Source organism: Limulus polyphemus, unplaced genomic scaffold, assembly GCF_000517525.1.
Source record: "Limulus polyphemus unplaced genomic scaffold, Limulus_polyphemus-2.1.2 Scaffold358, whole genome shotgun sequence".
Taxonomy (NCBI): Eukaryota; Metazoa; Arthropoda; class Merostomata; order Xiphosura; family Limulidae; genus Limulus; species Limulus polyphemus.
The window spans coordinates 347,748-364,253 of record NW_013665968.1 but is presented as its reverse complement, the minus strand read 5'-3'; the positions used below and the strand labels follow the sequence as shown (position 1 = coordinate 364,253).

Below are 16,506 nucleotides of genomic sequence, written 5' to 3'. Positions count from 1 at the left end.
AACACCATGTTAATGGGAAAACATATGCCAATGTGGAAGGTGGTAAAGAGGACATTGACATGTTTTTGCTTCAAAGCCGAGTGTATTCTTTAATCAACGCATTAACAACCTTATTGTAAGGTGGAAAAGCATCATTGATAATAATGGAGAGTATTTCATTTAATAAATGTTTTGTTTTGATATATAAGTTGTTCGGGTTTTTTCATCTAAAAAAAGTGACATTAATTTTTGGATGACCTAATATATATAGATGTGCAAGTAAATAAGTTTGTGTAACTGAACCTTCCTGTATGGATATTGATGAAAAGTAGACAATTATTTAAAGCTCTGTGGTAATCAACATTTATAATGGTGATTTTAAAGCAAGTATCACAGCCTTGTATTGTAATGACAGAGTAGAGAGGAATAATTCATCTTGTCAGTTTAGTTCTAAAGTAACTGAACCAGCCCGTGTGGACTTTTGATGTAAAAGAGAATTAACTCACAGGGTAATGCAAGTGAATTTATCACTGATTGTATTGTGATATCAGAGTGGAGGAGAATAATTTGTCTTGTCATAAGTAATTGAACCTGCCTGTGTGGCCTTTGACCAAAAAGATACAATTATTTAAAGCTTTGGATACAACTGTGATAACCAATAGTGTAATGAATTTTTGTACATACATTTGATTTGTTTTAAATATATTATTTTAAAACAAGTGGATTGTATGCTTTCTATTTATTGTTGAAATTTATTGCCAACAAGTCATAGACACCTTTTATATAGAATCTGACCCATATCCCTATGTAAAAAACCTGACAGTGTCTATTTCCAGCTTTTTGTCATTCCCAAGAATAACAGGGATTTGTGCCATGTCAACGAATTTATTGTCCTTGAACCTCTTTCTCGACATTCCTTGGATCAAGATGGGTGGTTTTCTCAGCCTTCAAATGGGTGTTCTCTACTGGTTTGTGGCTGAATAAAGTTGATGTTTTTGATGCATTTCTTCACATCTTGATTTGTTTTTTGTCCCATTGGTTCTTCTAGTTTGGCCAGAACAATTAGGTTTTTCAGTTCTGGGCCCTTCCATTCAGGTTAGTCATGAGTCCTTACATTTTCAGTTGAGATATGTGGGCTTGTATATGTATTGTTTGTGTCTCTACTTCTATTATTACATGGACCATTGGCTTCTCATGGCTCTGTCTCAATGAGCTGCAGAAACAACCTCTTTTGGGAGATGTTTTGTATGTGATGGCTAGTCAAGTGCTCAAAGTCTCTCTTCACCCTACTCATTATTTTGGTCCACCTAAGTAACCTTAGTATGTTTCTCAATTTGCATGTGGTTCAGGCTCAGCTATTACTTTTGCATCATCACACCATGGAGATTCTGGTTTCCAAGGCTCTTCTTTTTCTTACTGTATCTGTGTGAGAAGTTCCTTTGTTTTTGAGAACTTTGACTTTGCTATAGTCCCTTATCTCTCTCTCTCTCTCAGCCATGTCCACTTGCCTCCCCTTTATTGGGTCTTGGGCAGTCAATGGAACATGCTCCGAGTGTTACTTGTTAGCCCTTATGATTCTACCTCCATCTTTTCATCTATCTCTTTTATGGTGGCTTGTTCATTCTAGATATTCCCCTTTATTTATTCCCAGTTATTTGCCTTACATATCCTAGGGACCTTGAACTTAGTGTTGGATCACATGTCTCACTTAGACAGGAGCCCTGGAGTGGAACAATAGTAAGTATGAAGGCTTATAATGCTAAAAACTAGGTTTCTATGATTGTGGTGGACACAGCACAAATAGCCCATTATGTTACTTTATGCTTAACTGCAAAAAACAAACAACTGGTTAGGATCTTTTCCACTGAGTGGTCTCTTTATCTTTTGGTATTTCAGTGGGGATGGCTTCACTTTAGAATTCCCTTGATTGATACCTTTGCAACTCATATCATTACCAAATTTTGTCTTTTGGGGTCTCCAATCCCAGACTCTGCAGCTCTGGCTGTTGATGCTCTAAGCCAGGATTGGTTTAATCTTATTTTTTTGTATGTATATTTTTTGCTTTCTTTCCTGTGTTTTGTATCTCATTTGCAATACCCATTGCTGGTCCTTCTAATTGCTCCTTTTTGACCAACCCAGTCATGGTTTCCTTCTCTTGCATCTTTTGTTGTTCAAACAGCTTCTATTTCCTCCTTTGGGTCTCTTCTTGCCATGAACATTATCTCTTACAATGGGGTGCCTGTTTTATGTCTCATTCTTATCAGCCTTCCACACTGGCTTTCTATCAGTGCAAATGGATAATTTACAGTCATTGGTCCTTCTACCACTTCCTTCCATTGAGTTCATGCTACTCTACCCCATCTTGTTAATCATTGCTGGCTATGTAGCATTTCTGTCCATAATTTTTGTTTCTTACTTGGCTTTGCTCCTTTTCATTCTCTGAATCAAATGGATTTTTTCAATGCTCTTCTCATCAGTTGTCCTCCTTGCCCATCTATCTTTCAAATGGGATCTTCTGCATTGTTTTCAGACTCTTAGCAGTTTCCCGGGCTTCGGATCAGTTTGCTTTTGCATATCATAGTTTTCCTCGAAGATGCACGTCACATCGCCAACAGTATCTGTGATTACCCGGTGGGTTCTGGTCCAGTGGGAGCTTGGCTCACTGATTTTCTTCATCACTGGCATCCTTTTGTCAAATATCATTGGGTTCTTTTAGTTTTATCTGAAGGATTTGTGATTCTGTTTTTTACCCCACTACCCATGTCTTCTATACTTGTTTCCTTCCCTATGCCTCAGGATCCCATGACCAGCCAGCATCTGTTGGAGGCAGTGTAGGAACTCAGCAGGCCATTGAACTTGTTCTACATCCTTCTCCAGACTTTTTGTTGTTCCCAAGAAAACTGGGAACTAGAGGCCTGTCATTGATTTGTCCCATCTCAATCGTTTTGTTCAACTGACCCCTTTTACCAGGGAGTCACTTTTGCTCACCATCTTCATCCTCTGGGGTTGCGATTCCACCATTATAGGGAGAACTGGCTCATTCCAAACTGGAGTTGGCCAGCCATACTCATCATCTCCTTCTAGTGGCTGCTCGGGTTGGCTGCTTAATCAAATTGTAGAAGTCCTTCCTCTGACCTACCCAATATCTCGTCCACTTGGATGTCTTTTTCAACACTTATCTCAGTTGAGCCCAACCTTCTCCTCTATGATTTTGTTCCATGGAACTGTTAATTCACCATGCCCTTTCAGCTCCCTCACTTTCTGCTCATGAGGTTCTATCACTTTTGGGGATGTGGTCTTCAATGACATCACTGTTCCCCCTCAGTTGTGTGTAGAGTAGGCTCTTTATGATCAATGGAGCCTTGCTTGGGATCTCTTGTCAGCTCCCGTTACCCTTCCTCCTACCTTGATGGAGGATCTGCATTAGTAGAAGGATGAGGCCCATATGTCGACAGGTATCCTGATTCCTCGTTGTCATCTGGATATACATCTTTTCACGGACACATCCCTTCACGGCTGGGGTGCATGGGTCAATCACCAGGAGGCTTTGCATATCAACATCCTTGAGCTTCTCACGGTCTGTAAGGCTTTGAATCAGTTCCTTCCTCTCGCTAGACATTGTCTGGTGATGATTCATTTTGATAATTCTATGGTGGTAGCACATACCAATTACCAAGGGGGCACCAAGTTGAGATCTCTCTATTTTTGACCATTGGATCTACTATATTGGACCCACATGCACCACATTAGTCTCATTGCATGTCATATTCTGGATGCTTTCAATCTTGTAGCAGATAGTCTTTTCCACCCCAACCAAATCTATCCGACAGAGTAGCCTTTAGATCCCCTCATTTTGTGGTGGCTTTGCTGTTGGTGGGGTTTTCTCCACGTAGATGCATTTGCCACATACCTCAGTCACAAATTACCCCTTTTTTGGTCCCTGGTACCTCATCCTAGGACTCTGGCTGTTGATGCTTTCAGCCAGGATTGGTCCCCCAAATTTCTTTATGTTTATCCTCCTATCCAATTATTTCATTGGGTGATCTCTCTCATCCATACCACTCTGTGTCGAGTCCTTCTGATCACTCCTTATTGGCCAATTTAACTGTGGTTTCCATGATTACAAAAACTGCAACTTTTTCCTTCAGTACCTCTTCCTTTATCTCCCTTTTTCATCAACCTTGGTCACCGGTTCTACATCTGGCCATTCATGTCCTTTGTCTTCACAGCTGACTTTTATCCAGTCCTTGAAGAGGAGCTCAGGTTTCTCCTGTTGAATAGCTTTCCTTTTAGCTTGTTTCATACATCCTTCTTCAATGAAGGTGTATCAGCACAAATGGAAAGTGTTCCACAGTTGGTCTGTGACTCGGGGATTCCCGGCTGACTGACCTAATGAGGCTCGAGTGGCGGAGTTTCTCACATGGCTTTTCAACCAGGGGTCTTCTTTCTCTTCGCTCTTAAGTTATCGGGCTGCCTTATCCCATACCTTTTGTTTTTTCCGATACTTTCGAGTTTTTGCTTTCCATGTCCTTACCATGCTAATGCATTCCTTACAGATTCCTCGTCTCCTCAGATGGCCTACTCTTTCAGATTGGGATATTATTGTGGTCCTCCATTCCCTCATATTACATCTGTTTGAACCACTTTCCTTGTGTTCTGTGTTTCACCCTTTCCTTAAAACATATTTCCTTCACCTTCTGATTTGTTTGTCACTGATGTTTCACATACGCTTTACCACCCTACCTATCTTCTCCTTTATCTGGATTGTTCCTTTCCTCCCAAAGACCTCGGTGGCTAGGGAGGGTAACTCCTCCTTTTTGCCTGTTTCCTTTCCTTCTGTATCTCATCTCTACCCTCATTCTGATCTGGATAGGCCTCTATGTCTGGTACGTGCTCTTTGTTGTTATGTTGCCTGCATGGTTTCTTCTGTGGTACCTGTTCCCAACTATTCATACCTTGGTAGTCTTCCTCTGTTCGGAATCTTCCCCTTTCTACCCTCACCAACTGGGTTTGACTTTTGATTCAATTGTTTATTCCTCCTTGTCTTCTTCCTCCAAGAATTTGTTCCAGGTGTCTTCTCATCAGATATGCCCATTCATTTGCCATTGGAGGAAATCTTACAGTCAGGTGTGTGGACTACACCTAATATTGCGGTTTCTTCTTCCTCGGGTTTTCGTCTTCCACCTGTGGCTGTTCTTCATGCTTCAGTGCAACTTTGACTGGGTAAGTTTATATTCATACTTTTCTTTTCAGGGGCCCTTGCTTCATTTACTCATTATATGGATCCCACACTGTGGTGAATGGTGCCTGACCAGGTATTCTTCAACTTAAAATCTGCACTGTACAGCCATGTTGACTCGAGCTTTATGTTCCATGTCTTTGCTATGCTCTCTGTTGAGATGGGGTGTTTCACAAGATCACTTGTAGGTGAATAACCTCACGATGTAATTGCTTCATAAACTTGCCAGTTCTGGACCATACCACCTATGGATTGGTAAAGCAGAAGGGAATAGTTGCCCATCCCTGCCATGTCTTGTATTGAATAAATCGGTGTGGTTTGCTTTTCAAAATAGTGTTTTGCTGTCACCAGTTGCACTGCCTCAGGTGATGATGTTCCTTCAGACTCTCCACTGCATCCTCACCCCAATTTGTTCTAGTGGAGTATGGGAGCCCTTACCACTTTCCAGTTCTAAGCCGCTAGGGTGGTTGACCATGGAGGCACCCTCCAGAATGGGTTCCATACAAAGATGGCTATAACCATTCAGTGCAGTGTAGTGCAGTAGTGTTCTGCAGCTGTAGATGATGTGCTATTCTCCATGATGCAATATACACTTACAAAGGAGTGAGACATCAAATTACAGTTCACCCCTTCAATTGGAAGCCCTCATCCTACCCCCCCATGTGGATGTTAGTACCATATGGCTGGGTTTTTGATTTAGAGTAGAACCAATCAACATGTTTATGGTTGTCTATATTCTTCCCTCAATCATACTTTTTCTGTGTTGTGGGTCACAGTAGACGTAAGGGGGATTGTTCTGGTTCTATCCTTTTTGTTATCCCTCATTGTATCTTAATCTAAGCAAGTTATTAGTTTTCGGATGGTTCTGGTCAGTTTCGCTGTTGGGGGGAGTTAATTGATATTATATAGACATCCTTTTTATACCGGATGTTGGGCCCCCAGATCCAACCTAACGCATGTGTCATGTTTAGGAGTCAGAGTGGTTGTAGATCCCCCCCCAACTTGGTCTCTTTAACTTGAGGTGAAAACAGTATGATCCTCATCCTACTCCTGCATGGATGTTGGTTCCTAGCAGCATGGGTTTTGGATGTAGTTGACTTACTGACTACCTTCTGTCTTTTCCTAGCCACTCTACACCTAGGGGCACATCCATTGTTTTACCCACTTTTTTACTTTGTGGGATTGAGTTCTCTCCCATTTGGATGTGCTCCTCTCTTTTTCTGCCCTTATCTACAACACATTTCACCGATGGGTGAAGACTACCTGCTTCAGAAGTGGTGCAGTTCTTCTAATCAGATCTTCCGATCTGATTCTTTCATTTCCAGGGGTATCCATTGGATGCTTTTGGGAGATACTTCTGTCATTCTCTCGTATCGGTCCCATCACCTAATCAATGTGGGATTCTAGCTAATCTTGTGAAAAGAGGGAAGTATCATATCAGAAGTTATAATTTTCCTATACTGAAAATGTATTCCCATTAGGTACTTCCTCTTTCTCACACTTCCCACCCTTCCACCCCACGTTCCTCCGGTGCTTACGTCTTCTACCAAACCTCAAAGTGATAGTTTGGGAGAGGCATATAGAAGGAGTCACATGCTTCATGTATGTCATGCTTCTATTGGTGGAGAAGTGATGCATGATAATTTACATGAGAGACATGTTGGATTCATTTGATTCCAATAGAGGGTAGCAAAAGGCTTGTGACATGTTTAAAGAAAAAATTTGCATATAGACGGCAGCACTGGAGGAGAATGGCTAATCTTGGGAGTGGAGGGAAGTACCTGTCTGAAATACATTTTCCAGAATAGGAAAATTATAACTTTTGTAAGACTCCTTTGGTGGTGTGTATATACATACATATTCAGTCTTCCAGGCTGTTTTACACTTGACAAAATAAAAAGCACTAGGTGTGTGCTTGCCAATATACTGTCTCTCAATGTGGGGCCTCATTCCATATGATTATATTAAATAATGACCAATCCACGCACCTCTCTAGTGTTCTCCCCCACTCAAATTTCTCCCTTCATCTCTTCTAATGTAGTACTGGAGAAAACATTATTCCTTCATCCTAAACTGCTGGAAAAGTTGGTATGTAAAGTTCCTCATTGGGCAGTGCAATCCCACTGGTAGGAGACCAAATGGACACGCCCCATGTTTGGGAAGTAGGACAGTGGCAATACTTGGTAGTGTAGAACAAAATACCCCACTACATTATGAACCAAGCCATTCTTGGTGGTAAGGTCCAGCCAGATGATTCTTGAGTTTGCCTGGGATGCTACTCCCTGCACCTGAATTTTGAGTGAGTATCTCACATAAGTATTTCTCCAATATGGAATGACTTGACATATAGCCCTAGCCCCACTACACACTTATACTCAGCTATCTGTTTGTGAGATGATGGATGGTTGAGCAATCTGCCATTCCACCCACCTTAGCAGCAAGGAAGAATCCAGAAAAAGATTCTTACAACAATATATTTTTCCCTACACTTCTATTGGTTGAAGAGTCCTCTTTGCTTGATATGAATGCAGTCTCCCACTGAATGCTGTCCCACTAGGTTATCCCCTGTCTCGAGGATATTACATTTCATGGGCTTTCCTTTTCTGACGTTGTTTGCAGAAAAGAACTTTTCTTTGCATTGGAATCTCCACCTTGTCAGTGTAGGATTCTAGCTCTTTTTTGGTACAGAAAGGTGAGTAATGTTTCTGAAGTTAACATTTTCTTTACCTGAAAATGTATTTCAAGATAGATACTGTTCTCTCTACCTCCCACCTTTCCTCCCCACTTCCAGTGCATTTAGTTTGTTTTGTCAAGAATGAACTTGTTTTCACATGATGGTGCGTGTGGAGATTACTGTGCATGGAGAATGTGTGACTCTTCTGTTGTGGAGGGCTATAGTTTAATGATGATTACATCATAGGCTGGTGTAATACATGTTGACATGTGTGGGTGGGAGCTTGAATCAAGGCTTGTTACATGCACAATGCCCATAAAGTAACAGGTATTTGTGGTGTAGAGAGGAGAATATCTATCTGAAATATTGTTTTAGGGAAGGAAAATGTCAACTTCTATTCTTAAGTGCTACATGTAAAATCTTATCACAGATAGCAAAATTAGTGAGATTCAGTCTGAACCCAAGAGCTAATACTAAATTAGATTTATATGTACTTCTTCCTGTTGAAATACATTCATAATATATTTATGTCCAAAAGTTTTTAAGTTTCTAAATTTTATGTTTATTTCAGTCTTTGTCCAAAGACAGTGACTCTCTAATCCAGAGTGATATCTACAACTCAGAAAAATATGATTCACAGAAAGGGCAAGTAATATTTTATTTGTAGCCTATGTGCTTTGGTATATCTAATATTTTAGATTATTAAGTTATTTAAATTTGAGTTATTAGGTTTATTATATTGTTTCTTTAAATTTGTACTTATGAACTTTTGTTTATTTCAATATACAAAGATCTATTCTTGTGAACTTAGGAGTAACAGTACAACTGTATTTTTTTAGACTTGTTACTGTACGATTTACGTTGGTGTTTTCTAAATACAGTACAGAACTTCAAACTGTTTTTTGTGAAGGTGAGTAAAGTTTTTGTCTTACAACAAATTTAATGCAATACTTTCTACATAATCCTGACACAAGTTTTTATTGGTGTAGCTGGTGGAAACATCCACGTGTTCAAGAAAATTGGAGAGTGATGCTTGCTGCATTTGGTCTTTTAATAATTGGTCTTGGTAAGTCCATATAATTAATTTCAATTTCATTTTTTCTTTACATAGGTTTAACTTTTCAAACTTGTTAAATAGTCTCAAATACTACACCTCATAAATTGTTGGTGTTAAATTATGTACTTGGTTTGGTAAAGGACAGATAACCTTTAGCTTACTAAGCTGATTATTATATTTTTCTTTATTTTGTAGTCAAGATGTTAAATGCAGATAAGTTAGCTAAGAACATTTGAATTTTGTATCTTAGTATAACTAACCAAAAAATCTGATTTTTAGTGCATTATGTATATGTTGAAAATGCCTCATCCTGTTGCACTAGATTATTGAAAAAATCCAGTTGTTTTTTGAAGAAAAAATTACAAGGTTTTCCTTTAAAATTATTTCCAACTAAGCAAATATTTTTCTGGTTAGTAGATAACTCAATTTACAAACATCAGTATATAGTGAGGGAATGTAATTATATTCTATGATGGATAAGGAATGTTTTTATTACACTTATATTTATGGATCAGTAGGTCTGTCTTTGGTTTCATGATAAAAAATTTTGTTTTTTAGAGTATGCACAATTTAGTACTGTACATGTACTTGTAATATTCTCAACAAAGTAAAACAAATGAATAACTGGAGTGCTATCAACTACTGTTTGCTTCTCTCTTGACTTGTTTTTGTTTGTATTTGTCATGATATAAAAGACTGTTTGGATTAAATATTAGTGATTAATTTATATTTGTGAGTGAATATTTTTATCATTTTTAAGTTTTGATATAATAAGAGTTAAATGCAGACGACTGTAGAAGGTTTTGTTAATAACCAATTGGTATCAAGAATATAGAAAGTGGCCAGACGACTATGTAATAAAGATATAAATACCGTGAGAGGAGCGGGAAGCAGTAGACAGACAGCAATAGACAGATAATAGCAAAAGAGAATATAGTTGTGTGAAGTTAAGTACCGCAAAGGTGATAGGCCTAACGTTTAATATGTTAGAGTGAAACTAACAGTATAAAAAAAAAGATAATGTCACAGACACCCATTGTAGAAGAATCCTAAGCCCAACAATAACATATATTTATACTATTAAGAAATATAAGTAAAAGCCATTTATTCCGACAATTGGCAAAAAGAAGAACTTGTATATATACATTATATTTCAAATCTGACAATAACAAACATGCAGATCAAGTTATTAACATTTTGCTATATCTGAAAAAGCTAAATAATAATAAGCTTAGGCTATCTTTCTCATTAAACATTAATATGAGGTTTTACAAATATTGTTAGAATCCTTAGTGTTGACTTCTTCTTAGGAACAAGAGAATGTTTAAAAACATCCAAGAAGATTTTGTTCAACTTGTCTTTGTGCTTTTAGTTACTATAGTTTGAACTATAACTGTTTTGATTAATAGTAAATCACGCATATAGTTTTTAAGTTTGAATTGGCCAGTTTAGGAATTTTACTAGATAAAAACATACAAGTTACTTTCTGAGCATTAAGATTCAAAACAGTGTAGCAAATGTAAAAGAAAAAGTTTGTCACTTATTTAGTTTATATATTAACAAGCAATCTCTGACTCAAAAGCAGATTCAGAAATCTAGAAGCCTAAAAGTGAGGTACATAGATATGTTGGTATGATATAGGGATTATTTTACTGTGTTTTTTTCTTTGATCCAAGTAGTTGTTAAATTGTTTCTTTCCTACCAGTGTGGACTACCTGCTTGCTAATGGTCATGGCATTTTGCCACTATTTTGGTACTGCTTTTTCCTTTCATCCTTGTAATATTTTTGTACTTCATTCAGAAAATGTTTTTTTAATTTCTGTTCCTTACCTAAACTTGAATTATTCTCCACTTTGGCATTGTTGAGACTTGCACAGTGTTGAATCACCTCTCTCTCTTTCTCATCTGAGGGCAAGTCATCAGATACACTTCCTATATGCAGGGATACTTCTTTTTTGGCACTTGAGAGCACCTTCTCTGACTGCTCTTATAGCTAACTTTTTGAACAACTGGTGTGCCATTGTGGTCACATACACACCTGCTAAGCTTGTAACACCTCAGAGATTTTTGTCACTTTACATTTGCAGATTAGCTTGGAATCTGACTACTTTTCCATCTTGCCAAGAACAAATACTCAGAGATTCTGGCCCTTTGTCTCAGCAGTTCCTCACAAGTTTCACAGAAAGTTTGGGAATGGTGAATGGTCTATAGATTATGTTCTACAACAATGTCATGTGACCATTATCTGAATCACACAACTCTACTGATAAAAGTCAGTCATAACTTTTTCTAATTTTATCCAATTATAAATCAGTTTAAACCTCTAGGTACCTTATATGCATATTCCTGTACATTTTCAAAAAAAAAAGACTAAATACCAGATATGGCTCCTACAAGCTTCCCTACCATTTCTTCTGCTGTTAAGTTGGATATTCCTTGTTAATTGTTAAGAGCATCATCTAACCTCAGGTATTGCCAAGATACAAGTTGTGATGTTTGGGATTTTTTTTCTTGGTTTAATTTAATCAGTTAAAAATACATTTATGCAATTATTAAGAAAACTTTTGTTAATTTAATTTGAATCAAAAAATTTTACGGTAAGGTATATATTTCACCTACTATAAGTGTTAAATAGTGATATTTTAAGTTATTCATTTGACTGTGCTTAACATTGTACAATCACTGGCTGGATGCATGTGTTTAGCTGTGTAATATTAGTTTTGATTTCTCTCTTTGTTTATTTGATGTATATATTTTTTAAATTTCATTAGGTCTTCTTATAACTGGAATTGTGGTACAGATAATGCCTAAAGCTGGTAAATAATTTTTTGTTGTATATAAATTAGATAATTTCTTTAGCATATAATAACCATTATAGGAATTCATATAAATTTAAAATTTTGTTTTGGAATTCTGTATCCCACCTTCCTCATATCATGTACATTCAAATCTGTATATGTTTTCTTAAGTGAAGATTATTAACTCAGAGAAATTTATAATCATATTAAATGAGTGAAAAATAATGTTATAGATTTATCTTTTGTCTCCACAAACCATTGTGTAGGATGTTTCATGCTTTTATAACTTATACAAAAACTGAACAAATAGGCTATATCTATAATAGCATTAAGTCTAACTGAAATACTATTTAGATGGAGAGTAAAATAAATCATTTATTTTAAATATTTTTTAAACTCTTCTACTGTTCCATTACCTGAGCTCATGAAACTTGTTTCTCAATGATGGTTCATAGATCATAAACAGCCAGTCCTGAGCATACTTGCAGGAAAAGTAAACTTTTTACATTATTTTTAATTGATAGTGGTTCTGTTATGTTGCATTTTTTAGCTTTTGTGTTACTTTGTTCTTTATTTATTGTATTAATGTGTTATCATTCCTTTTTATTTGGGACTTCAGTATTTTATGTAATGCTCAGATGTTGTATATATAATGCTAATTTTAATCTTGATATTGATCTATTGGGCTTGTTGCTCTGCATCTGATCACATCAAGGCTGAGATGAATTAGCTTTAGGAAGTTTTTTTTAGCTCTTTATGCACATATGTAGGCTTCTTGAGTTATGTTTTTGGCTTGTAGTGGTTGCATTAATTCACATTCTCTTTATAAGTGTTTATGTCATAATCAAGGTGTAGGTGTATATCTGTGAATTCAAGAATAAATTATAACCAAAAAAGTAATTGAAAATGATGGATTTTAGAGATAATTAACTAATTAGTATTTAGGGTTATAAGTAAGAAAAATCTGGCTTACTCCTTTTCTTTTTTACCTTCGCATATTGCTATTCTTATTTTCTCATCTTACGATATGGGGTTGATGTAGTCATTTTCAAGGTTTGTGTTTATTGTGTTCCTGTTGTAAAGCTGGCTATCAACTTTCTCTTAGGAAGTCTTCCCCCCCCCCCTCCCCACACACAGATGATCTATGAGTGGGATTTCTTGCACTTCATGTATTTAGGTCCAATTTGTTTCGAATAAATGACATTGTATAATATCAGTACTATTTGGAAACATTTTTATTAGCTTGATATTTTGAACAAAATGACCTGGTGGTTAGGGTACTCGATTCGCAACCTGCAGGTTGTGAATTCAAATCTCATCATCAAATATGTTTGCTCTTTCAGTCATGGGACCATTTTAATGTTCTGGTCAATCCACTATTCACTGTTAAAGAGTAGCCCAAGATTTGGTGGTGGATGGTATTAGCTAGCTGCCTTCCCTCTACTCTGTCACTTCAAAATTAGGGATGAATAACACAGGTAGCCCTAACAGCTTTGTGCAAAATTCAATAAACAAACAAACTCACTCTACATTAAAGCTGTTGGTAAGTTTGTTTCTGGTATTCTTCACAAAAATTCTACAAATATTAGGATACAAGTCTGGAAGAAAGGTGGAAAGACACTAACAATTAAGGATGGAATAGATTAAAAATGGTGAATTTATAAATGAATAATTACAGATGATCTCATTGGTTCCATTAGTGTTTGCATATCATTCTAAAAACACTAGGATTAAAGACATCTTGAACAATTACAACATCCTGCAGGATACCATATTGTAAAGGAATCTCATTATGTTTTACAGACACAATAATATCAAGGATTTATTGATGAAATTTGGTTGAATGGACAGCAACTGCCTGTTGTAGAAACAAGTATAGAGGACAATGTTTCTACAATGTTTGGTGATATGAAGGGTTTCTGAGGTTGGAAACATGGATAAACCAGACAATCATAATTCACTAGAATACTATAAAGACCAACAACACCATACACACACTGATCTGAAGATGAAAAGTGGAAGATTTTTGAAACGTTGTCTTCTATACTTGTTTTTCTACAACAGGCAGTTGATGTCCATTCAGCCAAATTTCATCATGAATACCCTGCCTAAACAATCTATCAAAGAGTTTTATTTTTGCTTCATTATGAATGACTGCTTCATTCTTTTTTACATATGAGCTGAATTTTGCCATGGAATTTCTGTTCACCAAAGTGTATTAGGTTTTTTTTTCAGAATCCCTTAGTGCCATTTTCATTCCACCTAGTTTTGAGCTGATGCTATGCATTGTAGGATTCAGGCACTACTTAAACATTTTGTTTATTTTAAGGTGTCATGTTTTAATCCTTGTTTTCTAAGATTATGCAGTTTCTTTGCTTGCTTTTTAAAATATTTTTTCTTTTTGTTGAGAAAGCTGTTTTCTCAGTAGTGCCCCATTTTGATGTGTTTGGTTTCTCTACATCCTTTGAAATTGTGGTATTATAAAGAACAATTGACTGAAAGGTAATTATTAAGTATCAATGTATAGGTTGCTCCTTTTTTGGTGATGGTTTAACTCTTGTTGACACATGGCCTAGGCCTCAGTTCACTTGGTGACCTAGATCTGACAGTTCTTCGACCATTGCTCTATGGAGTTGATGTCCAGGTCTTCTGGGATGACAGAGAGAAGCATCTGCAGCACTTTTTTTTGCCCATTTTAAAAGATGGGAAGACTTTCTTTGGGTTGGAGATGGGGTGATGTTGTTTAACATGAAAACCATCTTATACCTATGCTGTTCTGAAAACAAACATCTTTCCATAGTACAGTGCTCTGATGCTTATTCTTCTTTGTTGGTACTAATATTGCTTTGGTAGAGATTAAAGAGGTCAATGAAGGGGCTATTTTGGGAGCACTAGCATTGTTTTGCTTTTTCTAGACCATGGTGACCAGTAGTGATTTTAAGGTTGTTGAGGTCAAGGACTTTGGCTACTGACATTTTGGATCAGCCACCAATGATATCAGGTTCAGGCTACTTAGAATGGTACTTTATGGTAGAGAGTTTCCAGGAATCACTCGAAGCATGTATAAATCCTTGACACCTAATAAGAAGACTTCTTTTTTTGGCTTGGAAGTTTTTTGCTATCAGACCCATTTCACTGGTCAAAACAAAGTGACCAATGGTCAAGAATCATCACTATTTATAGTAGAAGTCAGAAATGAAAACATGGCAATTCATCTTCTAATAGGTCAGAAGTCAAGTTAGAATGTAGAATTAAGTATCCCAATCAACTACAATTTGTTGTTGGATAAGTTGCTATTCCAGAGGCATAATATGGGCCTTTCCATAAAGCAGGAATATTTAATGTACTTATCCCACTATTGCAAGAATGTGCTACCCCAAACACTTCTATTGTCAAATCTTTCAAGCTTATGTGGGACATCGCAGACACATTTACATTAACCAAACGCACAATTGTGCCACATTCCTGACAAGGCCTTACTGAAAGCTCACTATAGTCATAGCACATACATAAAAGATTCTGCCACTAATGGGGAATTTTTTCCAATGATGAGTGCTTTTAAGCTATGTTTTGTAAATTGTTTATTCACACTACCTGCATGTTTTTGGAAACAAATTAAATATAATTTTAGTAAATAAGTAAAACCTTGTGGCTTAAGAAATCCAGAATTTCATTTAAATTGCCAACATGTCATGTTAACTATGAATATTTATATTACTATAAATATTCATAGTTAACAGGACATTTGTGTATAACAGCCATAGAAACAATATTGAAATAAGATATTCAGTAATACTTGCAAAGTTCAAAATAGTTAAATTCTATAAATGAAATATGTTAGAAAAAAAAAACTACTAGAAAACAATAGGTACACTATTTTATCTCTTGTTACAAACAAACCAATAACCATGACATCACTTTATAAAAAAAAAGTTGTAAAAATGTTAATGTTCCAGTTGCCACAAGTACAAAATACTCTTTCACCAATGAAAACAATGAGTCCATGTTTCTCACTTGGTGTGCTTTATCCTGGTAACACTTCATATGAAAAACTGCATACTTATGAACATTTTGGTTAAAAAAATAAAACAAACACATTGTTTACAATAATTGGACAAACACAATATCTTGTTTTTCTATTAATGTGGTCTATACTAATTATTGCACATCTTTTTATTTGAGCCATATTCTTTGTGTGAAAATTTTGCTCTTGTTTAATTTACGTTTGTGTACATAATTGAATATACACAAATTAGTTAATATGTAATAAAAGTTACACATCTATTAACATGCAGACACACACACACACACACACACACACACACACCTAGTTTAAAGTTGTTTGTATAGAGAAGATCTCCCAGAGAAGGTTTGAACTATACAGGTTACCATCTGTAGGATTAAACCTTTCACTCAAGTGATTATTATACTTGACCCGTGAAAGAGAGGAGAAGATCCTGATGGTTAGTGGTGTTTGGGTGACTGCAAAATATAACTTTCACCTTGGAATCTTTTAAATAGTTGGCCCTAAGTTGGGTACTCTGAGGTTATTTGGCTGGTCAGTAGTAGCTATGGTCAGTTGAGCATTAGTGGCAGGCATTCCTGAAGAGTGTATTGGACACTATGAATAATATTAGTATTTATTTATATTACTTACAGTGTCTTTGCATGTACTGTTGTATGGTTTGACTGTGTAACATGTCCCCATGTAGGGTTCCATGGTGGATAGAGACTTCCAAAAAGCCAAGTTTGATTATTC

At 36.4% G+C, this 16,506-nt stretch overlaps 1 protein-coding gene across 1 annotated transcript in view; it reads left to right on the top strand.

The window, feature by feature from the left end:
- LOC106457661 (transmembrane protein 134-like) overlaps positions 1 to 16,506 on the top strand; it is a 34,534-nt gene that overhangs the window by 4,956 nt on the left and 13,072 nt on the right. Inside the window, exons 2-4 of the mRNA XM_013917099.2 lie at positions 8,464 to 8,537; positions 8,882 to 8,958; positions 11,721 to 11,765. Coding sequence (XP_013772553.1) covers positions 8,464 to 8,537; positions 8,882 to 8,958; positions 11,721 to 11,765 — 196 coding nt within the window. The remainder of the gene's footprint in view (positions 1 to 8,463; positions 8,538 to 8,881; positions 8,959 to 11,720; positions 11,766 to 16,506) is intronic.